Raw genomic sequence first — 18,764 nt, forward strand, 5'->3', positions numbered from 1 at the left:
ATTCTATTACCATGTTAAACTCTATTCTATACTATTACCATGTTGTTACTCTATTCCATACTATTACCATGTTAAACTCTATTCCATACTATTACCATGTTAAACTCTATTCCATTCTATTACCATGTTAAACTCTATTCCATACTATTACCATGTTGTTACTCTATTCTATACTATTACCATGTTGTTACTCTATTCTATTCTATTACCATGTTGTTACTCTATTCCATACTATTACCATGTTAAACTCTATTCCATACTATTACCATGTTGTTACTCTATTCCATACTATTACCATGTTGTTACTCTATTCTATTCTATTACCATGTTGTTACTCTATTCCATACTATTACCATGTTAAACTCTATTCTATACTATTACCATGTTGTTACTCTATTCTATTCTATTACCATGTTGTTACTCTATTCCATACTATTACCATGTTAAACTCTATTCTATACTATTACCATGTTAAACTCTATTCCATACTATTACCATGTTGTTACTCTATTCTATACTATTACCATGTTGTTACTCTATTCTATACTATTACCATGCTGTTACTCTATTCTATACTATTACCATGCTGTTACTCTATTCCATACTATTACCATGTTAAACTCTATTCTATACTATTACCATGCTGTTACTCTATTCCATACTATTACCATGTTGTTACTCTATTCCATACTATTACCATGTTGTTACTCTATTCCATACTATTACCATGTTGTTACTCTATTCTATTCTATTACCATGTTGTTACTCTATTCTATACTATTACCATGTTGTTACTCTATTCTATTCTATTACCATGTTGTTACTCTATTCTATTCTATTACCATGTTGTTACTCTATTCCATACTATTACCATGTTAAACTCTATTCTATACTATTACCATGTTAAACTCTATTCTATTCTATTACCATGTTGTTACTCTATTCTATACTATTACCATGTTGTTACTCTATTCCATACTATTACCATGTTGTTACTCTATTCCATACTATTACCATGTTGTTACTCTATTCTATACTATTACCATGTTGTTACTCTATTCCATACTATTACCATGTTGTTACTCTATTCCATACTATTACCATGTTAAACTCTATTCTATTCTATTACCATGTTGTTACTCTATTCCATACTATTACCATGTTGTTACTCTATTCCATACTATTACCATGTTGTTAAACTTTATTCCATACTATTACCATGTTGTTAAACTTTATTCCATGTTGTTAAACTTTATTCCATACTATTACCATGTTAAACTCTATTCTATACTATTACCATGTTAAACTCTATTCTATACTATTACCATGTTGTTACTCTATTCTATTCTATTACCATGTTAAACTCTATTCTATACTATTACCATGTTGTTACTCTATTCTATTCTATTACCATGTTGTTACTCTATTCCATACTATTACCATGTTGTTAAACTTTATTCCATACTATTACCATGTTGTTAAACTTTATTCCATGTTGTTAAACTTTATTCCATACTATTACCATGTTAAACTCTATTCTATACTATTACCATGTTAAACTCTATTCTATTCTATTACCATGTTGTTACTCTATTCTATACTATTACCATGTTAAACTCTATTCTATACTATTACCATGTTAAACTCTATTCTATACTATTACCATGTTGTTACTCTATTCCATACTATTACCATGTTAAACTCTATTCTATTCTATTACCATGTTAAACTCTATTCCATTCTATTACCATGTTAAACTCTATTCTATTCTATTACCATGTTGTTACTCTATTCTATACTATTACCATGTTAAACTCTATTCTATACTATTACCATGTTAAACTCTATTCCATACTATTACCATGTTAAACTCTATTCTATTCTATTACCATGTTGTTACTCTATTCTATTCTATTACCATGTTAAACTCTATTCTATACTATTACCATGTTAAACTCTATTCTATTCTATTACCATGTTGTTACTCTATTCTATTCTATTACCATGTTAAACTCTATTCTATTCTATTACCATGTTAAACTCTATTCTATTCTATTACCATGCTGTTACTCTATTCTATACTATTACCATGTTAAACTCTATTCTATACTATTACCATGTTAAACTCTATTCTATACTATTACCATGTTGTTACTCTATTCCATACTATTACCATGTTAAACTCTATTCTATTCTATTACCATGTTGTTACTCTATTCTATTCTATTACCATGTTAAACTCTATTCTATACTATTACCATGTTAAACTCTATTCTATTCTATTACCATGTTGTTACTCTATTCTATTCTATTACCATGTTAAACTCTATTCTATTCTATTACCATGTTAAACTCTATTCTATTCTATTACCATGCTGTTACTCTATTCTATACTATTACCATGTTAAACTCTATTCTATACTATTACCATGTTAAACTCTATTCTATACTATTACCATGTTGTTACTCTATTCCATACTATTACCATGTTAAACTCTATTCTATTCTATTACCATGTTAAACTCTATTCTATACTATTACCATGTTAAACTCTATTCTATACTATTACCATGTTAAACTCTATTCTATTCTATTACCATGTTAAACTCTATTCTATACTATTACCATGTTAAACTCTATTCTATACTATTACCATGTTGTTACTCTATTCCATACTATTACCATGTTAAACTCTATTCTATTCTATTACCATGTTGTTACTCTATTCTATACTATTACCATGCTGTTACTCTATTCTATACTATTACCATGCTGTTACTCTATTCCATACTATTACCATGTTAAACTCTATTCTATACTATTACCATGTTAAACTCTATTCCATACTATTACCATGTTAAACTCTATTCCATACTATTACCATGTTGTTACTCTATTCCATACTATTACCATGTTGTTACTCTATTCTATACTATTACCATGTTAAACTCTATTCTATACTATTACCATGTTGTTACTCTATTCTATACTATTACCATGCTGTTACTCTATTCCATACTATTACCATGTTAAACTCTATTCTATACTATTACCATGTTGTTACTCTATTCTATACTATTACCATGTTGTTACTCTATTCCATACTATTACCATGTTAAACTCTATTCCATTCTATTACCATGTTAAACTCTATTCTATACTATTACCATGTTGTTACTCTATTCCATACTATTACCATGTTAAACTCTATTCCATACTATTACCATGTTAAACTCTATTCCATTCTATTACCATGTTAAACTCTATTCCATACTATTACCATGTTGTTACTCTATTCTATACTATTACCATGTTGTTACTCTATTCTATTCTATTACCATGTTGTTACTCTATTCCATACTATTACCATGTTAAACTCTATTCCATACTATTACCATGTTGTTACTCTATTCCATACTATTACCATGTTGTTACTCTATTCTATTCTATTACCATGTTGTTACTCTATTCCATACTATTACCATGTTAAACTCTATTCTATACTATTACCATGTTGTTACTCTATTCTATTCTATTACCATGTTGTTACTCTATTCCATACTATTACCATGTTAAACTCTATTCTATACTATTACCATGTTAAACTCTATTCCATACTATTACCATGTTGTTACTCTATTCTATACTATTACCATGTTGTTACTCTATTCTATACTATTACCATGCTGTTACTCTATTCTATACTATTACCATGCTGTTACTCTATTCCATACTATTACCATGTTAAACTCTATTCTATACTATTACCATGCTGTTACTCTATTCCATACTATTACCATGTTGTTACTCTATTCCATACTATTACCATGTTGTTACTCTATTCTATTCTATTACCATGTTGTTACTCTATTCTATTCTATTACCATGTTGTTACTCTATTCTATTCTATTACCATGTTGTTACTCTATTCCATACTATTACCATGTTAAACTCTATTCTATACTATTACCATGTTAAACTCTATTCTATTCTATTACCATGTTGTTACTCTATTCTATACTATTACCATGTTGTTACTCTATTCCATACTATTACCATGTTGTTACTCTATTCCATACTATTACCATGTTAAACTCTATTCTATTCTATTACCATGTTGTTACTCTATTCCATACTATTACCATGTTGTTACTCTATTCCATACTATTACCATGTTAAACTCTATTCTATACTATTACCATGTTAAACTCTATTCTATACTATTACCATGTTAAACTCTATTCTATACTATTACCATGTTGTTACTCTATTCTATTCTATTACCATGTTAAACTCTATTCTATTCTATTACCATGTTAAACTCTATTCTATTCTATTACCATGTTGTTACTCTATTCCATACTATTACCATGTTAAACTCTATTCCATACTATTACCATGTTGTTACTCTATTCCATACTATTACCATGTTGTTAAACTTTATTCCATACTATTACCATGTTGTTAAACTTTATTCCATGTTGTTAAACTTTATTCCATACTATTACCATGTTAAACTCTATTCTATACTATTACCATGTTAAACTCTATTCTATACTATTACCATGTTGTTACTCTATTCTATTCTATTACCATGTTAAACTCTATTCTATACTATTACCATGTTGTTACTCTATTCTATTCTATTACCATGTTAAACTCTATTCTATACTATTACCATGTTGTTACTCTATTCTATTCTATTACCATGTTGTTACTCTATTCCATACTATTACCATGTTAAACTTTATTCCATACTATTACCATGTTAAACTCTATTCTATACTATTACCATGTTAAACTCTATTCTATACTATTACCATGCTGTTACTCTATTCTATTCTATTACCATGTTGTTAAACTTTATTCCATACTATTACCATGTTGTTAAACTTTATTCCATGTTGTTACACTTTATTCCATGTTGTTAAACTTTATTCCATGTTGTTAAACTTTATTCCATACTATTACCATGTTGTTAAACTTTATTCCATGTTGTTAAACTCTATTCCATACTATTACCATGCTGTAACTATTTTACTGTAATACTCACTATGAATCCAAAGACCAGGGTTCCAAAGAACCCTCCTATGAATCCCTCCCACGTCTTCTTGGGAGACAGCTGTAACAAATAACAATAACACACTTCAATTTGTAACGCATGTTATGATAATTATTCGATTTCTTCCAACGAGGTCTTTTTTTTTTATGCATAAATTGATTTTAAAATGGCAATTCCACCATTAAAACAATAAGATTCATAAAATGCCACATGAATTCACAATGCAGACGGTAAACATCACGCTTCCCGCAGAGATAGAAAATGGTATAATTTATACTGCTGTTGCTTTTCACGAAAGTGGCGCCATGTTAGCTTGTCGTCGTCATCCAATCACAAGTCAACAAACCAGCACTAGACTACAGACAGAGTTACAGCCTCCCTGTTCAAGTTATTAAGATATATTTATGCTAATAAATGGAAGATGGAATTAAAATGACAGAACTAAATGAGAAGGACAGGCTATAACACCAAGAGCCATCAGGTAGACTGCTATTTAATAACCTGAACAGAGTTATTTACTGTAGGATTCGGAAGGGGATAAAGCGCACAGTTGAAGTTATGTAGTCTCAATTAGCCTGGCTAACGTTAGCTGGCTAGCTTCTCTCGGTTTGATGCAGTCAAGACGGGGGACTATGTACACTGAACAAAAAAATAGACAAACGCAACATGTAAAGAGTTGGTCCCATGTTTCATGAGCTGAAATAAAAATATCCCAGAAATGTTTCATACTCATAAAAAAATGAATTTCTCTCAAATGTAGTGCACACATTTGTTTACATCCCTGTTAGTGAGCTTTTCTCCTTTGCCAAGATAATCCATCCAGCTAACAAGTGTGGCATATCAAGAAGCATGATCATTACACAGGTGCACCTTGTGCTGGGGGACAATAAAAGGCCACTCTAAAATGTGCAGTTTTGTCACACAACACAATGCCACAAATGTCTCAAGTTTTGAGGGGGTGTGTAATTGGCATGCTGACTGCAGGAATTTCCACCAGAGCTGTTGCCAAGAGAATTTCATGTTAATTTCACAACCATAAGTCACCTAATTTGAGAGAATTTGGCAGTACGTCCAACAGGCGTCACAACCGTAGACCACGGGTAAGCTCGCCAGCCCAGGACAGCCACATCCGGCTTCTTCACCTGCTGGATCGTCTGAGACCAGTCACTGCATCTCTCCCCTTCATCCATTACAGCGCTGGTTAATAAAGTATAACTATTTTGTATTTTTTTTAATGTAATCAATAAATGTATCCTCCTACTAAAGTTACAGCATTGTGGTATTAGGTATTTGTAAAAAAAATATATATATATATATATATTATATAATATATTAAAAAAAACGCTTTATGATGATCGAAACCTGTTAGTGGTAGTTTTGTGATAACATTTAAATCACAGTGCAGTTAAGAAAAAAAAAAACAGTTTTTCGGGTTGGGGGATTTATTTAATCTTAAGAATCTTAAGAAGTTTTAACTTTTAAACATTCACACCCCTATTTCACACAGTGATGGCAGTGTTTCAACACAGCGATGACATTGCGTTTCCACCCAGCCCACCCTGGCCTAACAGGGTGTGAGAGTAACAGGGTGTGTGAGTAACAGGGTGTGTGTGTCCATCCTAACCCCAACTCCAATGGGAAAGAAAAAGGTCATGTATCTATTCTGTGGCCATACTGAAAAATTTCTGTTTCTCAGTGTGTGTGTGTGTACTAGTATAAATCATTTTACTATTAGAATAGTATCATACATTTTTCCGATAACTGGATATTTGAAATACTTGTGATTTTTAAAACTTGAGCTGAGCCCTGCTATACACTATTTCTGCCACTGGTGAGGAGACAGTGTGAGAGACGGGAGCAAGCGGATGGAGGGAGAGAGATTCAACTGGGCTACAGATACAAGATTCGGTAAGTTGTAGCAGCCAAAATATTGATCATCAATTCAAAAAACAGTGACGGTCTTGAATAAAGTAGCCTACAGAAGCTAGCTAGCTAGGCTAACGTTACACACTGCACTTTCTCCCCAAACAGATTCCTTTAAAAAACAGCCTACCTGTTGGTTGCTCATTGTAGCATACTCCTGAATTATTTCACTTTTAAATTCTGTGATTTTTATTTTCATCTGGCATTGTATTAGTGAACTCCTGCTATACAAGGAGCCTCTGACTGTGAAGTTAGTCACTTTGATTGGCCAACATAAACAACAAGCTACATGCTTCATGGTACCGGTCTTTTTAAATGGGGCACACGTCATAAAAACTATATTGAAAAGTTTGTTTTATTAAATTAAATCATTTGAAATGTCATGATATATCCTTGTATAACAATGTCACATGGATAATATTTACATTTAGAAAAAGTATGTATTTGTTCAAATATACCTACATTTACAGGCCTACTGGTGCCAGAAAAACATTCCCTAGAACCACCGCCACCAGCCGGTACCGTTGACACCAGGCAGGATGGGTCCATGGACTCATGCTGCTTTACGCCAAATCCTTACTCTGCCGTCAGTATGACTCAACAGGAACCGGGATTCGTCGGACCAGGAAATGTTTTCCCACTCCTCAAGTGTCCAGTGTTGGTGATGGCGATGGTGGTGTTGGCGATGGTGGTGTTGGCGATGGTGGTGTTGGCGATGGGGTTTGTCGCATCATTCTCGGTAAAACCTAGACACTGTCGTGCGTGAAAAGCCACCACCACCATCGCCAACACCACCATCGCCAACACCACCACCACCATCGCCAACACCACCATCGCCAACACCACCATCGCCATCACCAACACTGGACACTTGAGGAGTGGGAAAACATTTCCTGGTCCGACGAATCCCGGTTCCTGTTGAGTCATACTGACGGCAGAGTAAGGATTTGGCGTAAAGCAGCATGAGTCCATGGACCCATCCTGCCTGGTGTCAACGGTACCGGTGTTGGCGATGGCGTTGGTGATGGCGATGGTGATGGTGTTGGTGATGGCGATGGTGTTGGTGATGGCGTTGGTGTTGGTGATGGTGATGGCGTTGGTGATGGCGTTGGTGATGGCGATGGTGATGGTGTTGGTGATGGCGATGGCGTTGGCGATGGTGATGGTGTTGGTGATGGCGATGGTGTTGGTGATGGTGATGGCGTTGGTGATGGCGTTGGTGATGGCGATGGTGATGGTGTTGGTGATGGCGATGGCGATGGTGTTGGCGATGGTGATGGTGTTGCCGTGCCCACTGGAGCTGCTTCTTGTTTTTAGCTGTTAGGAGTGGAACTCCAGTGTGGTCTTCTGCTGCAATAGCCAATCCGTGACAAGGACCGACAAGTTGTGCGTTCCCGAGATGCCGTTATTCGCCTGTTAGCTTGCATGACCCATGACCCATGCCATTCTCCTTTGACCTCTCATCAACGAGCTGTTTTCACCCACAGGACTACCGCTGACTGGATGTTTTTCTTGGGGTTTGTCGCATCATTCTCGGTAAAACCTAGACACTGTCGTGCGTGAAAAGCCCAGGAGGCCGTTCGTTTCTGAGATAATGGAACCCGCACGCCTGGCACCGACAATCATACCACACAACAAAGTCGCTTAGGTCACTGATTTTGCCCATTCTAACGTTCAATCGAACAGTAACTGAATGCCTCGATGCCTGTTTTATATAGCCACGTGACTCACTGTCTAGGAGCCATCCATTTTGGTGAATGGAGTCATGTACCTAATAAACTGGCCACTGAGTGTATAATATAATACAGTATACATTAAATGTACCTTAATGAGTGGTGTTCTGCCAAAGAAGAAACCAAACAGGTAGGCCATGATGTCATTGCAGATCACTATGGAGACAGGGACGAGGAACCTGGAAAACAACGTTCAAAAATACGTCAACTCCAACCTAACATTATCTTTACATTTGACCAACGAGCATCTTTACCGTTTACAGATATTGTTTTACAAAATACAGTTTGAATACAGAGCCATGAGGAGGACCTCTGTATTTGGGCTCAGCGCTGACTACCATAGGGCTGACAACCATAGGGCTGACTACCATAGGGCTGACTACCATAGGGCTGACTACCATAGGGCTGACTACCATAGGGCTGACTACCATAGGGCTGAGGGCTGACTACCATAGGGCTCAGGGCTGACTACCATAGGGCTCAGGGCTAACTACCATAGGGCTCAGGGCTAACTACCATAGGGCTGACTACCATAGGGCTCAGGGCTAACTACCATAGGGCTGACTACCATAGGGCTCAGGGCTAACTACCATAGGGCTAACTACCATAGGGCTCAGGGCTGACTACCATAGGGCTGACTACCATAGGGCTCAGGGCTAACTACCATAGGGCTGAGGGCTGACTACCATAGGGCTGACTACCATAGGGCTCAGCGTTGACTACCATAGGGCTGAGGGCTGACTACCATAGGGCTGAGGGCTGACTACCATAGGGCTGACTACCATACGGCTCAGCACTGACTACCATAGGGCTCAGGGATACTACCATAGGGCTCAGGGCTGACTACCATAGGGCTCAGGGCTGACTACCATAGGGCTGACTACCATAGGGCTGAGGGCTGACTACTATAGGGCTGAGGGCTGACTACCATAGGGCTGAGGGCTGACTACCATAGGGCTGACTACCATAGGGCTGAGCGCTGACTACCATAGGGCTCAGGGCTAACTACCATAGGGCTGACTACCATAGGGCTCAGGGCTAACTACCATAGGGCTAACTACCATAGGGCTCAGGGCTGACTACCATAGGGCTCAGGGCTAACTACCATAGGGCTCAGGGCTAACTACCATAGGGCTGAGGGCTGACTACCATAGGGCTGACTACCATAGGGCTGAGGGCTGACTACCATAGGGCTGACTACCATAGGGCTCAGCGTTGACTACCATAGGGCTCAGGGCTAACTACCATAGGGCTCAGGGCTAACTACCATAGGGCTGACTACAATAGGGCTCAGGGCTAACTACCATAGGGCTGACTACCATAGGGCTCAGGGCTAACTACCATAGGGCTAACTACCATAGGGCTCAGGGCTGACTACCATAGGGCTGACTACCATAGGGCTCAGGGCTAACTACCATAGGGCTGAGGGCTGACTACCATAGGGCTGACTACCATAGGGCTCAGCGTTGACTACCATAGGGCTGAGGGCTGACTACCATAGGGCTGAGGGCTGACTACCATAGGGCTGAGGGCTGACTACCATAGGGCACAGCGCTGACTACCATAGGGCTCAGCGCTGACTACCATAGGGCTCAGCGCTGACTACCATAGGGCTGACTACCATACGGCTCAGCGCTGACTACCATAGGGCTCAGGAATACTACCATAGGGCTCAGGGCTGAATACCATACGGCTGAGGGCTGACTACCATAGGGCTGACTACCATAGAGCTCAGCACTGACTACCATAGGGCTGAGGGCTGACTACCATAGGGCTGACTACCATAGGGCTGAGGGCTGACTACCATAGGGCTGACTACCATAGGGCTGAGCGCTGACTACCATAGGGCTGAGCGCTGACTACCATAGGGCTCAGGGCTAACTACCATAGGGCTGACTACCATACGGCTCAGCGCTGACTACCATAGGGCTCAGGGATACTACCATAGGGCTCAGGGCTGACTACCATAGGGCTCAGGGATGACTACCATAGGGCTCAGGGCTGACTACCATAGGGCTCAGCGCTGACTACCATAGGGCTCAGCGCTGACTACCATAGGGCTCAGGGCTAACTACCATAGGGCTCAGGGCTAACTACCATAGGGCTGACTACCATAGGGCTGAGCGCTGACTACCATAGGGCTCAGGGCTAACTACCATAGGGCTCAGGGCTAACTACCATAGGGCTGACTACCATAGGGCTGACTACCATAGGGCTCAGCGTTGACTACCATAGGGCTCAGGGCTGACTACCATAGGGCTGAGGGCTGACTACCATAGGGCTGAGGGCTGACTACCATAGGGCTCAGCGCTGACTACCATAGGGCTCAGGGCTGACTACCATAGGGCTGACTACCATAGGGCTGAGGGCTGACTACCATAGGGCTCAGCACTGACTACCATAGGGCTGAAGGCTGACTACCATAGGGCTGAGGGCTGACTACCATAGGGCTCAGCACTGACTACCATAGGGCTGAGGGCTGACTACCATAGGGCTGACTACCATAGGGCTGAGGGCTGACTACCATAGGGCTGAGGGCTGACTACCATAGGGCTGACTACCATAGGGCTGAGCGCTGACTACCATAGGCCTGAGCGCTGACTACCATAGGGCTCAGGGCTAACTACCATAGGGCTGACTACCATACGGCTCAGCGCTGACTACCATAGGGCTCAGGGATACTACCATAGGGCTCAGGGCTGACTACCATAGGGCTGAGGGCTGACTACCATAGGGCTCAGGGCTGAATACCATACGGCTCAGGGCTGAATACCATAGGGCTCAGGGCTGACTACCATACGGCTCAGCGCTGACTACCATAGGGCTGAGCGCTGACTACCATAGGGCTCAGGGCTAACTACCATAGGGCTCAGATGGTGAAATCAGACTACTACAGTATCAGTGAAGAGAAGCAGACTACTACAGTATCAGGTAATCAGACTACTACAGTATCAGTGAAGAGGAGAGAAAGGACAGGTTTTTCAGGGACAGGTTTCTGGGCGTATTGTGTTTGCTGTTGTGTCTCTTACCAGATCATTCCTTCAAACAGGTTCTGGATGACCAAGTGAGACTGAGTCACCACTATCAGTAGGGTCACATGGGTCCACGCAAACTGCAGGGGCAAACCACACACACACACACACAGTTAGCGATGGGGAATGTAACCTGATCACTCACAATAACAAGGTTGGCAGGTAGAATGCAGAGATAGGCAGACAGGCTATAGATGTAGAAATACAGTATCTAGATAGGCAGGCTATAGAAATACAGTATCCAGATAGGCAGGCAATATAGATATAAAAAATACAGCATCTAGACAGGCAGGCAATAGATATAGAAATAGAGTATCTAGATCGGCAAGGCTGAGTCACTCCACACCACTACACCCACTGATATCTATGGTAGGCTAATAAAGATGTGTTTTTTTTAACACAGCACACTAGTGTGTGTGTGTGTGTGTGTGTGTGTGTGTGTGTGTGTGTGTGTGTGTGTGTGTGTGTGTGTGTGTGTGTGTGTGTCATGCTGGCTAGTCTGAAACGTCATCCCATGTAGTGCACCTACTGTTTCATCCAGAGAGAGAGAGAGTTGGTCAAATGTATTTATCGTTTCACTATGTAGTGCTCTACTTTTTACTCAAAGGTCAACAGTGGTGCAGTACATAGGGAATAGGGTTCCATTTGAGCCGTAGTCTGGGAGGTAGTAAGCTGTATAGTAGGGTTCCCCAATAGGAGGGAGCTGTATAGTAGGGTTCCCCAATAGGAGGGAACTGCATAGTAGGGTTCCCCAATAGGAGGCAGTAAGCTGTATAGTAGGGTTCCCCAATAGGAGGGATCTGCATAGTAGGGTTCCCCAATAGGAGGCAGTAAGCTGTATAGCAGGGTTCCCCAATAGGAGGCAGTAAGCTGTATAGTAGGGTTCCCCAATAGGAGGCAGTAAGCTGTATAGTAGGGTTCCCCAATAGGAGGCAGTAAGCTGAATAGTAGGGTTCCCCAATAGGAGGGATCTGTATAGTAGGGTTCCCCAATAGGAGGGATCTGTATAGTAGGGTTCCCCAATAGGAGGGATCTGTATAGCAGGGTTCCCCAATAGGAGGGAGTAAGCTGTATAGTAGGGTTCCCCAATAGGAGGCAGTAAGCTGTATAGTAGGGTTCCCCAATAGGAGGGATCTGAATAGTAGGGTTCCCCAATAGGAGGCAGTAAGCTGTATAGTAGGGTTCCCCAATAGGAGGCAGTAAGCTGTATAGTAGGGTTCCCCAATAGGAGGCAGTAAGCTGTATAGTAGGGTTCCCCAATAGGAGGGATCTGAATAGTAGGGTTCCCCAATAGGAGGGATCTGTATAGTAGGGTTCCCCAATAGGAGACATTAAGCTGTATAGTAGGGTTCCCCAATAGGAGGCAGTAAGCTGTATAGTAGGGTTCCCCAATAGGAGGGAGCTGAATAGTAGGGTTCCCCAATAGAAACCCTACTATACAGTGTGTGTATATAAATGTATATATTACACACACAGTACCAGTCAAAAGGTTGGACAGACCTACTCATTCCAGAGTTTTTCTTTATTTGTACTATTTTCTACATTGTAGAATTACAGTGAAGACATCAAAATGATATTAACACATATGGAATCATGTAGTAATCATAAAAAGTGTTAAACAAATCAAAATATATTTTAGGTTCTTCAAAATAGCCACCCTTTGCCTTGATGACAGCTTTGCACACTCTTGGCATTCTCTCAACTAGCTTCATGAGGAATGCTTTTCCAACAGCCTTGAAGGAGTTCCCACATATGCTGAGCACTTGTTGGCTGCTTTTCCTTCACTCTGCGGTCCAACTCATCCCAAACGGGTTGAGGTCTGGTCATTGTGGAGGCCAGGTCATCTGATGCAGCACTCCAATTCTCCTTCTTGGTCAAATAGCCCTTACACAGCCTGGAGCTGTGTTTGGGGTCATTGTCCTGTTGAAAAACGAATTATAGTCCCACTAAGCGCTAACCAGATGGGATGGCGTATCGCTGCAGAATGCTGTGGTAGCCTTGCTGGTTAAGTCTGCCTTGAACTCTAAATAAATCACTGACAGTGTCACCAGCAAAACACACCCACACCATCACACTTCCTCCTCCATGCTTCACTGTGGAAACCACACATGCGGAGATCATCCCATCACCTACTCTGCATCTCACAAAGACACGGCGGTTGGAACCAAAAATCTCAAATTTGGACAGATTTTCACCAGTCTAATGTCCATTGCTGGTGTTTCTTGGCCCAAGCAAGTCTCTTCTTCTTATTGGTGTCCTTTAGTAGTAGTTTCTTTGCAGCAATTCGACCATGAAGGCCTGATTCACACAGTCTCCTCTGAACAGTTGATATTGAGATGTGTCTGTTACTTGAACTCTGTGAAGCATTTATTTGGGCTGCAATCTGAGGCTGGTAACTCTAATGAACTTATCCTCTGCAGCAGAGGTAACTCTGGGTCTTCCTTTCCTGTGGCGGTCCTCATGAGAGACAGTTTCATCATAGTGCTTGATGGTTTTTGCGACTGCACTTGAAGAAACTTTCAAAGTTCTTTACATTTTCCACATTGACTGACCTTTATGTCTTAAAGTAATGATGGAGTGTTGTTTCTCTTTGCTTATTTGAGCTGTTCTTGCCATAATATGGACTTGGTCTTTTACCAAATAGGGCTATCTTCTGTATACCACCCCTATCTTGTCACAACACAACTGATTGGCTCAAACGCATTGAGGAAAGAAATTCTACAAATGAACTTTTAACAAGGCACACCTGTTAATTGAAATGCATTCCAGGTGATTACCTCACAAAGCTGGTTGAGAGAATGCCAAGAGTGTGCAAAGCTGTCATCAAGGCTAAGGGTGGCTACTTTGAAGAATCTCAAATATAAAATATATTTTGATTTGTTTAACACTTTTTATGGTTACTACATGATTCCATATGTGTTATTTCACAGTTTGTAGAATAATAGTGAAGACATCAATGTAGAAAATAGTAAAAATAAAGACAAACCCTGGAATGAGTAGATGTGTCCAAACTTTTGACTGGTACTGTATATATTTATTTTATTATTTTCGTTGTTGGATATAAAACATATATATATATTTTTTTAAATCACCAGGAAATCAGCTCAAATTTATTTTAATTTAGGAAATCTATTCCAAATGTAAATCAAAGTTTTAAATTATTCCTTTTTTTTTTTTTTTTGTCAAAATACTCCAATCTCCGTTTTGGTGATTCTTACTGTCAATTTGCGCTGTAGAAATGATTTATAACCATGTTCCCTGGGGGAGGACCCCCCCTGACCATCCGTGGCTGGATGTAACTGGGGAACCCTGCTGTATAGTATGGCATGCAGAGTATCAGGACGGTGATTGGGCAGTTGGTCAGTGGTATCCAGGGTTACTTGACTCATACACACCATGTAAAACTGCAGGCGATAATGCTTCTTCACTAAACTCAGAACAAACATGCAGAAACCTGTGAAAAATCAGATAACATGCGGTCAGTTTCTCTGCAAAAGATGGGAGGGGAAAGAACAACATCTTCATCCTCATCATCATCATTCCATACCCCCCCCCCCACCACACACCTTTAATCTGTTGCAGTAGGGTATCAATAGGGATGTGCATCTTTTGAGACGATTTAATATACGTAAATAGATACATGGACGCATAGGTTTACATTTGAAAACGATTCAGTGAATCGATGAGCTCAGTTGGTAGAGCATGGTGTTTGCAACACCAGGGTTGTGGGTTCGATTCCCACGGGGGGCCAGCACAGAAAAAAAAATCTATGAAATGTATGCATTCACTGCTGTAAGTCGCTCTGGATAAGAGCGTCTGCTAAATGACTAAAATGTAAAATGTAAATGTAATAAAAATGTTGCATTTATTTGTTGCATAAAAACATATTCCTTTTCAAGTTGAAATCAGCTGCTGATCGGAGCTCACGGGTTGGATGTGTGTGTGTGTGTGTGTGTGTGTGTGTGTGTGTGTGTGTGTGTGTGTGTGTGTGTGTGTGTGTGTGTGTGAGAGAGAGAGAGAATGATGTACACTGCGTGCAAAATTATTAGGCAAGTGAGTATTCTGATATTATCTGCTATCATTGAGGATGAGGTAGTTGGACCTTTTTGGGTTGAAGATGGACTGAAACTCAACTCCCAAACCTACTGCCAGTTTCTGGAATATTCTTTCGTCAAACAGTGGTACAGGAAGAAGTCCTCAGCATTCTAGAAGGCCATGATCTTTATGCAGGACAATGCTCCATCACATGCATCCAAGTACTCCACTGCTTGGCTAGCCAGCAAGGGCCTCAGAGATGCCTGAATAACGACCTGGCCCCCTTCCTCACCGGACTTAAATCCTATTGAGAACTTGTGGGCCCTTCTGAAACGTGAGATTTACAGCGAGGGAAGACAATACACCTCTTTGAACAGCATTTGGGAGGCTGTGGTTGCTGCCTCAGCGAAAGGTGATCGTGAACAGATCAAGAAACTGACAGACTCCATGGATGGAAGGCTCATGGCAGTTATTGAAAAAGAAGGGTAACTGGTAACTGAATATTTATGAAAGGTCGAAAATTGTTATTTAAATTGTCATTTTGTGTTACTTATTTGTTACACTTACTCTAAAAATTGAGAATAAACAAGTGAGTTGGGAGAAATTATTTTTGGTATTTAATTTCCTAATAATTGTGCACACTTATATATTCCCCTGAGAAAGACACAACAACTCACTTTTCCTTTGTTAAACATTCCGGTTTGAGGTTCAATAACAGTTTTGGATTGACTGAGAGCATTGTGTTTGTTCAACAGTAAAATTAATCCTGAGGAATACAATTTGTCTAATAACTGTGCCCTCAGCGTATATCTATGGTGTAGGTGCCTGATCTGAGACATAAAGGAGACTACCACCCCTCTACCAGATTAGAGTATTAAAGGAGACTACCACCCCACTACCAGATTAGAGCCATAAAGGAGACTACCACCCCACTACCAGATTAGAGCCATGAGGGAGACTAGACATCTACCACCCCACTACCAGATTAGAGCCATAAAGGAGACTACCACCCCACTACCAGATTAGAGCCATAAAGGAGACTACCACCCCACTACCAGATTAGAGCCATAAAGGAGACTACCACCCCACTACCAGATTAGAGCCATAAAGGAGACTACCACCCCTCTACCAGATTAGAGCCATAAAGAGACTACCACCCCACTACCAGATTAGAGCCATAAAGGAGACTACCACCCCTCTACCAGATTAGAGCCATAAAGAGACTACCACCCCACTACCAGATTAGAGCCATAAAGGAGACTACCACCCCTCTCCCAGATTAGAGACATAAAGGAGACTACCACCCCTCTACCAGATTAGAGCCATGAGGGAGACTACCACCCCACTACCAGATTAGAGACATAAAGAAGACTACCACCCCACTACCAGATTAGAGCCATAAAGGACACTACCACCCCTCTACCAGATTAGAGACATAAAGAAGACTACCACCCCACTACCAGATTAGAGTATTAAAGGAGACTACCACCCCACTACCTGATTAGAGTATTAAAGGAGACTACCACCCCACTACCAGATTAGAGCCATGAGGGAGACTAGACATCTACCACCCCACTACCAGATTAGAGCCATAAAGGAGACTACCACCCCTCTACCAGATTAGAGCCATAAAGAGACTACCACCCCACTACCAGATTAGAGCCATAAAGGAGACTACCACCCCTCTACCAGATTAGAGCCATAAAGAGACTACCACCCCACTACCAGATTAGAGCCATAAAGGAGACTACCACCCCTCTCCCAGATTAGAGACATAAAGGAGACTACCACCCCTCTACCAGATTAGAGACATAAAGAAGACTACCACCCCACTACCAGATTAGAGTATTAAAGGAGACTACCACCCCACTACCAGATTAGAGTATTAAAGGAGACTACCACCCCACTACCAGATTAGAGCCATAAAGGAGACTAGACATCTACCACCCCACTACCAGATTAGAGCCATAAAGGAGACTACCACCCCTCTTACCAGATTAGAGCCATAAAGAGACTACCACCCCACTACCAGATTAGAGCCATGAGGGAGACTACCACCCCTCTACCAGATTAGAGCCATGAGGGAGACTACCACCCCACTACCAGATTAGACTATTAAAGGAGACTACCACCCCACTACCAGATTAGAGCCATGAGGGAGACTACCACCCCACTACCAGATTAGAGCCATGAGGGAGACTACCACCCCACTACCAGATTAGACTATTAAAGGAGACTACCACCCCACTACCAGATTAGAGCCATGAGGGAGACTACCACCCCACTACCAGATTAGAGCCATGAGGGAGACTAGACATCTACCACCCCACTACCAGATTAGAGCCATGAGGGAGACTAGACATCTACCACCCCACTACCAGATTAGAGCCATGAGGGAGACTACCACCCCACTACCAGATTAGAGCCATGAGGGAGACTAGACATCTACCACCCCACTACCAGATTAGAGCCATGAGGGAGACTACCACCCCACTACCAGATTAGAGCCATGAGGGAGACTACCACCCCACTACCAGATTAGAGCCATGAGGGAGACTAGACATCTACCACCCCACTACCAGATTAGAGCCATAAAGGAGACTACCACCCCTCTACCAGATTAGAGCCATAAAGAGACTACCATCCCACTACCAGATTAGAGCCATGAGGGAGACTACCACCCCACTACCAGATTAGAGCCATAAAGGAGAGTACCACCCCTCTACCAGATTAGAGCCATAAAGAGACTACCATCCCACTACCAGATTAGAGCCATGAGGGAGACTACCACTCCACTACCAGATTAGAGCCATGAGGGAGACTAGACACCTACCACCCCTCTACCAGATTAGAGCCATGAGGGAGACTACCACCCCACTACCAGATTAGAGCCATAAAGGAGACTACCACCCCACTACCAGATTAGAGCCATGAGGGAGACTACCATTCCACTACCAGATTAGAGCCATGAGGGAGACT

General features: G+C 41.0%; 1 protein-coding gene across 2 annotated transcripts in view; it reads right to left on the reverse strand.

Annotated features, from left to right (window-relative positions):
• The window catches only part of LOC106585948 (phosphatidate cytidylyltransferase 1), an 84,063-nt gene that overhangs the window by 13,805 nt on the left and 51,494 nt on the right, over positions 1 to 18,764 (reverse strand). For both annotated transcript variants that reach the window (XM_045707067.1, XM_045707068.1), the window contains exons 6-9: positions 15,146 to 15,204; positions 11,748 to 11,830; positions 8,810 to 8,897; positions 5,054 to 5,122 (exon numbers count right to left, since the gene is read on the reverse strand). In XM_045707067.1, coding sequence (XP_045563023.1) covers positions 5,054 to 5,122; positions 8,810 to 8,897; positions 11,748 to 11,830; positions 15,146 to 15,204 — 299 coding nt within the window. The remainder of the gene's footprint in view (positions 1 to 5,053; positions 5,123 to 8,809; positions 8,898 to 11,747; positions 11,831 to 15,145; positions 15,205 to 18,764) is intronic.

This window comes from Salmo salar, chromosome ssa24 (genome assembly GCF_905237065.1).
Source record: "Salmo salar chromosome ssa24, Ssal_v3.1, whole genome shotgun sequence".
Lineage (NCBI taxonomy): Eukaryota > Metazoa > Chordata > Actinopteri > Salmoniformes > Salmonidae > Salmo > Salmo salar.